This window comes from Triticum aestivum, chromosome 6B (assembly GCF_018294505.1).
Source record: "Triticum aestivum cultivar Chinese Spring chromosome 6B, IWGSC CS RefSeq v2.1, whole genome shotgun sequence".
Taxonomy (NCBI): domain Eukaryota; kingdom Viridiplantae; phylum Streptophyta; class Magnoliopsida; order Poales; family Poaceae; genus Triticum; species Triticum aestivum.
In genome coordinates, this window is record NC_057810.1 from 15,674,316 (window position 1) to 15,683,216 (window position 8,901).

The 8,901-nt window shown below is 40.3% G+C and overlaps 1 protein-coding gene across 2 annotated transcripts; it reads right to left on the bottom strand.

Moving 5' to 3' along the window:
- Window positions 1–1,604: 1,604 nt before the first annotated feature.
- LOC123135409 (disease resistance protein RGA5) lies at window positions 1,605–6,352 on the bottom strand. Of its 2 annotated transcripts, XM_044554477.1 has the most exons (4): window positions 6,190–6,352; window positions 5,184–5,998; window positions 2,791–4,687; window positions 1,605–1,862 (listed from the first exon to the last, which is right to left on the bottom strand). In XM_044554477.1, exons 2-4 carry the CDS (start codon window positions 5,942–5,944, stop codon window positions 1,815–1,817), a joined length of 2,706 nt encoding a protein of 901 aa, XP_044410412.1. In that variant the 5' UTR covers window positions 5,945–5,998; window positions 6,190–6,352; the 3' UTR covers window positions 1,605–1,814. The 2 variants fall into 2 exon arrangements, with proteins under 2 accessions (XP_044410412.1, XP_044410411.1); XM_044554476.1 differs by having other exon boundaries at window positions 5,184–6,349.
- Between the last annotated feature and the right edge of the window lie 2,549 nt (window positions 6,353–8,901).

Genomic DNA, 8,901 nt, shown 5'->3' on the forward strand with positions numbered 1-8,901 from the left:
GAATTTTAGTAGTAGCGCTTTTCTGTGAAGATGCGCTACTGCTAAAATAATGATTGCAGCGTGGTTTTGCAACAAGCACTACTACTAAGTAGCGCTAGCGCCGAGTTTTGACCAACGCTACTGCTATACCTCTGTGTATAGCGTTTTCCTTAATAGTGGATGGTTCGTGCAGATATGGTTGCTGTTGTAGATTGTGATCTCTGGCTTGATTGCTTTGGAGTTTTTATTTTTCTTTTTGCTCCACTAAGGCATAGCTTTGGTCATGTTTGACTTTGCTAATTGTCGGTGTTTTTTTTATGTCAGTTGGGGTTGGCTGTGTGCATCCTAACTATGCAGAGGCTGAATGTGTGCTCACTGTGTTTGTATCACTTGATGCTCCATTTTGAGCTAATAAAATCCACCCTTTGTCGAAAAAGGATGAGCTAATGTTAGTTATGGGCTGAATATATTTTGGTGGTGGTTATGCATTCGACCGAGTCTCACTATTCTGGGCTTTTCTTTAGCCGAAACACACAGAGGCAATCAAAATAAAAAGTTTTCTCTGAAAGAGAAAAAAACAAGTTGATTTCTTCATAGAAGGATTAACCAACATAGATCAGATTTTGACAAACACAACAACAAAGCATATCATAGTGGAGGACCCTAGTCCGCTAGGCTCTTCTTCGAGACTGGCGCACAATGTTGTTTCATCTAGCCGCTTGTTTCCCTGTTCACTTTCTTTTCTGTCATCTTCGTATTTAAACCTTGTATGATGTCTTTTCCTGTTACCATCAATGAAAAGTTCAGGCCGACGTAGTGACGGATCCCCCTCAGCCATCACTATGAGAGTGGAGTGGACACGACAGCAAACTCGGTTTTGCCAAGAACGAGTACTAGTCAATTAGTCGAACAGGTTGGGTGCGTTTAGATACTCCAACACCCGAAACAGAGTAAACAGCAAACAACAACAAAAAACAGATGAAACCGAACACTTGGACAAGCTGGGAGGAAGGAGCAAGGCACTATATCTTTGAGTGCAAACTCCTGGGCACGACCAAGCCTCAATACGCACATAATTAAAGTGTGGCCATCATCTCCAAGAGGAAACACTGAGAGATGATGAACCAGATTCACAGAGAAGAAACAGTTCAATTTTTTTGGGGGGAAGGAGGATTACCTCCGGCATCTGCATCAGTTGATGCATGAAGCCATATTAAGAAACAGGTAAGACTAAGTGGCGCAGATGTGGGCAGAGCTGTGGTTGGCATCGACCAGGGAGAGACTAGCTTTGTAAATAAAATGCATCAACTAGAAAATAAGCAAGCACACTGGATGGCACACCAGCTGAAATGACAAGGAGACGATGTTAACGGTGCCTTGCGATGCTGGGGCCGTGCCAAACCTTCAATACCATGAGTGGAACATCTCATAGCGCGTTTACATTGAAACCAAGCAAATTTCAACACATTTCCAATCAATCGTCTTTTAAAAAGTTTTATCTCGAATCTTGAGACAGGAACGTTCAGTTCAATAGAAAGTAAAGCACACAAAAAAAAGGAACAAGATAATCCGGAGGCTGGAAAACCTGGGAGGAAGCACCATCTATCCGTGCAAACTTCTGCCCAGCACCAAGCCGTATTTATTACAAGCATAATCAAAGCGTGATCATCATCTTAGAGAGGTAACAGACCGCAACACTGAGATAATGAACTGAATGTTCACAAAGGGTAAATGGGATTGGGTGGCACAGGAAGTGAAGACGCGTAGCTCGATCTTACAGTTGGGAGAAACATCAGTCCATCTCCATCTGAATGCAGCATTCCGTTGTTCAGTCTTCACAAACCTATCCCAGTTAACCGATATTGGCATCCATATTTCATAGCCTGCAAGCCAATATCATCCAAACAGGTCAATAGTCTGAAATTACACAGGTGAGGGAGTTCAACACACGGCCACATGCTTGTTACGTCCTCACGTTAATGTAACAATGAAAAAGTTTCCACGAGAAATCAAAGAATTGTTAGCTTAATCCAAACAAGTTTAAAGTTAAGATTGCTAGGTGGTCTAGTCATATCTCTGCATGTGGTGATGTTAAGCAAAGAGTCCGGCTAGGAGTAGTAAATAGCCGTTTATCACAGAGCCATGCGGAAAGCTATCTCAAAAATCAACAGCTAAAGTTATACATCACAAAAGCTAGAAGAGAATACCTTGACAGAATAGCACCGCATATACAGTTTATATATATATGCTGTATTAGCGACAATGCAATCAAACAAAAAATTGATGCTGAATACCTGATTAGTAAAATATACAACTCATCATTATTCCTTGTGACCATTTAAATAACATTTCTTCAAACTATTTGAATTGTAACATCTTCTGTTAAACAAGAATAATTATGTTATGCAAAATTCGAAAGACAAGCCCGTGCGAATGCACGGGTTGACGACTAGTCTTCTGTTAAAAGTTAGACCAGAAATGTGATCTTGAGCATAACCCTATTTAGTTTCCTTCCATAACGGGAAATCCTACCAATAAAAATCAAATTTCACATATTTTTTTGTGGAAATCAGGCTACAGCTAAATATCCAGCAACTCAGTTCTGAAATCTCCATGCGCAATACTGCAGAAAAAGCCCTCTATCATAATGAAACTAGTAACAGAGGGTGTATCATGGCCGGCTAGAGGAGGTTCTCCAAAACAAACTTGAGGGATAGAGGGTATATGATACTGGTGGCAGAAACTTGCACGGAGTTGAATAAGAAGTTTGTTGTCAAGAAAAAAAAATCATAATCACAATAATAGACTTACGATGCGAGGATTGTTGGGATGCCTGTCGACAGCATTCCTAAAGGCGGATTCAGCGCTGCATTTTTCAGATTCTGTAGTACCATTGTAGAGGATTTCTGCAGACACCTCTTCAAGTGCAGGCAAGTGCTCGATGCCGGCTGGTCCAGCCCCGTTCTGCTTCCATCCTTTGACGCTGAAAGTTAAATAGAGTCCCTGGAGCATGGGCATTGCCCCAGACTGAAATGTCAGGCATGATGAGCTACTGATGGTGAGTCGAAAGCGTTTGAGAACAGGGAATGCTCCTGTTCCATTGACAGCAATCATTTCATTTTGGGGTCTTCGTACATATAAAATAAGGTCTGTGAGGGATGGCAACTCCCCAACAATATCAACATCCTCCGTGAGCAGCTCATCAACTTTGAATCGCAACACACGCAGGTTATGAAGTTCCCTCATCCAGTTAGGGACCCTGGAAAACCAACAACCCCATGGTAACCAGCTTGTGGCGAGGATTTGAAGGCTGCAGGGAGGAGACAAGCCATCCATGCATCCTTCGGTACATATGTACAGGAACTCGAGGCTACAAAGTTTTCTCAAAGAAGAGCATAGAACATCCGTATGTCTCACCATGTTTCCGGTGAGAGTTAGATCTCTTATATTGGTCAGCTCTCCAAGGCCAATGAAGTTGTCTAGTGAGTTTACTGATAAATTAAAACCATCAAGAGATCTCAGGTATTTCATTTTGCCAATCCCATCAGGCAGCCCTCTATCATGTTCAATACGCAGATGTAACAGGCGTGGCAAATGAACTACATTTGATGGAACACTAGCACAACGACGTATATCAAATGTTTCTAATTGTTGGAGCCCTCCAATCTGTGTTGGTATGTGTACATAATCACGAGTGCCATCAATCTGTATATATCTTAGCTGATATAGTTCGCTCATCCCAGTGAGGTCGATTGTCCTGTAATCCTCGACAAAAAGAACTCGGAGGAATTTGAAATTTGACAGAGGAGGTATAATATTAGACCATCCAAAGATCATAACGGACCGAACCTGTGACAAACTAATTTTCCCCTGTAATAATGTTGCATTAGCTGCACCATTCAAGCGAATAGACAGCCGACGGACCTTGTATTTCTGTGTTGTATTGTCTTGCGAACCATCCACTACAGTGAGAAAATTCTCTTCTGCACACTTACACAGGATAAGATCGAGCATCATATCGTGTACTTTGCATTCTGTCACCGACCCACTGCCGTCAAATCTTACGGGTTGAACAAGGCTCCTATTGACAAGCTCATTGAAATAGTTTCTAGCAATTTTCTCCATGTCTTGTCCATTTTCTTTACTAACAAAACCTTCCGCCATCCATTGGCGTTCCAGATCCGACCTCTTTATTGTGTAGTCCTCCGGATACATACCAACATATAACAAGCATGTCTTCAGATGACATGGAAGGTCTTTGTAGCTGAGGTTCAAGATTTCTCTCATCCTATCTAGTGTGAGTTTTGCCCCATACATTGAGCCCAAAGATTTCCGTACATGTTCCCACTCCTCTTTTTTGGGACCTTCACTTGCTAGCAAGCCTGCTATGCTAATAATTGCAAGGGGCAAGCCATCACATTTTTTGAGAATTTCAAAAGAAACATCTCTGAGCTGGTCAGGGCAAGCATCTTCTGAGCCAAATATCCTGCCAAAAAATAGCCTTCTTGAGTCTTCATTGCTAAGGGACTTCATTTGCAAAATGTGATCACGACAAATGTGATCATGGCTAGTGGGGCAACATGCCATAGAAACTTGTTTACTTCTTGTGGTTACTATCACTCTGCTGCCAAGATCATTTTCTGTGAAAGCACATTTAATATTTTCCCAGGATGTTACATCCCATAGATCATCAATTATTATCAAGTACCTGCCAAACATTCAGCATAAAGTTAAGATAAGTGCAAAAAATTATCAAAAACAAATTTACGAGGTAGAACCAGAGATATTTAGCTTCCTTCAATCAAAGATTAGTTGTGGCTGAATAGCAGAACGAACACAGCAATTGGGTGGTGATTGGTCATACATTAAATTTATAGAAAAATATAAATACATGAACCAAAAATATTTGACACCTTATGTTTAAGAAATGCTGCTCACCGATGAGAAACTTCGTAAACAACTCAAATATAAGCTGATTTTATTGTACATGTTATTAAGTGCAATTATTAGATGCATATTTTTAACAAAATTTACTTCTTACTGTTTATTAGGATTATCTAATGATTTTCTTCCCAGTTTTTACATGCACAATGTATTTTTATTATCTTTTTGAGATTGAACAAGGCACGTACAATAAGTACCCTTAAGAAATCTAGCTATCAAAGGCAATGACAAACAGTAATACATGGATCAAGAATATGTACCTCTTACTCTTTAGAACTTCTCTGAGCTTGTCAATAAGATGTGACTCGCAGGCATGAATAGATGGCTCTACCCCAAGTTGGGATAGTAAACTACGGAGAAGATGTGGAATGTTAGGTTTTTGAGACACTGGCACGAATGCACCAATGTCAAATTCTCCCTTCAGCCTATGGTATACCTCATTGGCAAGTGTTGTTTTCCCTAGACCTCCAAATCCCACAATTGATACTACCTTCAACTGCTTCTCCTCATCAACTAGCCAATCTACAAGTTCATTCTTTTCATAGAGTGCTTTTACTCGTGGGTCAATGGCAACAACATTACTTGATGGGGGGATAATCTTATCAAGGGCATATCTTTTGTGGCGGTCCCTTGCCTCTAGCACAAGTTTCTTCATCTCTCCGATCTGTCCAGAAATTTGGTGTCGAGCTCTTAAAGTTTTGAGACGTCGAATGGTCTTGTAGACAAACCCGGAGTTCTTGTCTTTGTCCCCAACGTTTTGCATGAAGTCATCGATGATGTCCTCGATGTCATAAGACAACTCCCTCAGTGTGTTTCTCCAACTCTTGGTCTGTGGATCTAGCTGGTCCACATATGCAAGTCTCTCGAGAGCATCCTTCATACTGCCAAGCTCATCATGGATGAACTTCACCTCTTTTCGCAGGTTTTTCAGCTTGGCGAACTCCTCTCCCATGATGGTGGTCACCTTACCCAGGAGGGAGTTCACCGCTCCAGTATAAGCGCTCACCATTATTCCGGCCATGTATTGCTGGCCAACTATTCTTCGTGGCGCCTAGTTATGCTTGAGAGGTACCTTCTGTTTGGGCACAATATAGGTCAGAGCTTTGGAGTTGGATAACATGCTTTTTTTTGCGGGGTGAGTTGGAGAACATGTTGGAATCCTTTCGAACTATCTTAGAGCAAAAGTGCAGGGAGATCAACCTTTAATTGGAAGTTGGAACATGACGTTGGAAGAAAGGAGGGCTGAGTATTGAGAGATTTGATTACCTGAGAGTTGCAACGTGTGCTTGAAGAAGATGTGTTGGGCCGGGGAAGATGTAGCTACTGGATGTTCGCCGGCGGTGGTGGAAGCGGCTGGCCAGTACTACGTCGGAGGGCAGGAGAAGACGAAGGCTGAGGTGTGAGTCCGTCCCACTGATTGCTACACTTATGGACACATTTCACGCAGGTATTGTTAGGGATGAATGTGTCACTTTATAGTAGGAGATTTGGTGGGAGAGTGGCCCATCAGTGGAAATCACATGGGGGAGTGACTGGCGGGATAGCTTTCCATAGGATCAATCCTTAGAAAACTGTCCGTGAGTGTATCGTGATGATGGGGAAAGGACGAAGCGGAAAAGTATTGTGGTCGCAATCTTCCCCGTAGTGGTTGGGAAGGAATGAGTGGAGGAGGTGCATGCTGCCATGCTGTTCGCACGTTCTATTATCCGGCCAGCGCGTCTATCTATCTTTATACAAAAATATAACTGACGGGTTAACTAAAAAAAAGAGGATTATCTAGAAAATCTCACAATAATCATAAGCATCCGGCCATTATTTAGAAACATCTTGTCCGGAAATTGCCATTGGTGACCGAGCTCACTAGATGCCTCCAGATTCAAAATTCAAATTTCATCAAAATTCATATTTTTACATTTCAAAAAATTCTGAAAAAAGTACAGATATACATGAAGGCATAACACATATGTGCGCAAATTTTCAGGGCAAGATACTTTAAAATGAGGGTTGTGCAAAAAAGACAATTCTGGTGTTGTTTAACACATGATACTATTCATCCTCACAGGCCATGGATTTGTCTTTTTTATACTGGTCACATTTCAATGCATTTCATCATGAAATTTTACACACATGTGGGTTACATCCTTACATACACACATATTTTTTTCAGAATTTTTTATAACATAAAAATTTAAACTTGATTTTTTTTTCGAAAATAAAGGCCTCCATGGAGCTCGGCCTCCAAAACGCCATTCTCCATCTTATCCGAGTTTATTAATTATAACCATTAGATCTTCGTAACATGGTGGACCTTTTCTCTTTTAATTGTACATGCTAGGTTTTTTTTCTTACAAATTTAGATCTCTTGTGCATTGTGCCCTTCATGTACGTCTCCTTTTTCTAGAAGGAAAAAAATTAGATACCACGTGGTATATTGTGTCCTTCATGTACACATTGAAACAAAAAAAATAGATCTCACGTGCTGCATATTGTGTGCCATTCATGTACGCATCCCTTTTTGAAAAAGAAAATACACGGGTGCATACTGTGTCCATCACGTAAGCATCCCTTTAAAAAAATATCTCACATGGTGCATATTGTGTCCTTCATGCACGCCTCCTTTTTCTAGGAAGAAAAATTAGATATCACGTGGTGCATTGTGGCCTTCATGTGTGCATTCCTTTACAAAGAAAAAAATAGATCTCACGTGGTGCATATTGTGTGCCATTCATGTACGCATCCCTTTTTTGAAAACAAAAACAAACACGGGTGCATACTGTGTCCATAAGGTAAGCATCCTTTTAGAAAAAATCTCACGTGCCGCATATTGTGTCCTTCATGTACGCCTCCTTTTTCTAGAAAGAAAATTAGATATCAAGTGGTGCATTGTGTCCTTCATGTACACATTCCTTTACAAAGAAAAAAATAGATCTCACGTGGTGCATATTGTGTGCCATTCATGTACACATCCCTTTTTGAAAAGGAAAAAACACACGGGTCCATCACCTAAGCATCCCTTTTTAGAAAAAAATATCTCATATGGTGCATATTTTGTCCTTGATGTACACATCTTCATTTTATGGGAATTCATGTACACATCTTTATTTCATGAAATTCATTTACACATCTAGGGATGATAACGGAGCGGAAACTGGTGCAACTGAGTGCTACCCCATTTCTTTTCATATACTTTTGCAGAAGCAGAAACGGATACAAAAACCGCGGAAATGGATACGGAAACCGATACTACCGGAAACGGACACGGAACGAATACAAAGCAGAACCAGAAACAGAAGTGGGTGTTGACCAGAACTTAAAGATCACTTGAATCATAGAAAAATACACACAAAAACAAACAATTTAATGAATTGATAACATGGCTAAAAAATAATATCATTATGTTAGAAACTTAGCGTAGTATGGTAGTACTACTGGACAATTGTATATGGTCAAGCTGAGTACATTTTACTCATTGTTTCATTGTGTATGGTTTGGTGGTTTGGCTACAAAGTTGCATACGTCTATAGTCAAAAGAATTTTCATATTCACGGAAACGGAAAGTTTTGTTTCCATGCTTGTTCCACCAGAAAACACCATTCCGTTTTTTTTGTTTCAGCATAAAAAAATTCCATTTCCACTTCCGTTTTGCAAATTTTGCTGTTTTCATATTTCCTCTCCGTTTTTATTTTTTTTCCTCCAGAAAAGCAAAAAGTTTCCGCTCCATTTTCATCCCTATACACAACCATAAATTGCTAACCCAGTGGACCTTAGATCTCATATTGTCTTAAAAAACTACATCACCAACTCAAAATAGTATATATCTCACGTGATGGACTGTATCTCTTTATGTACGAAACTGTTTTTATTTTTGAGGAAAATTCATGTGTGTTATGGTTTGTTTGTTTGACGTGCACCTATGAGCTAATCAAATCAAGGAAAAAAAAGAGGTAAATCCAAGGATGCATACGGCCCTCCCCAGAA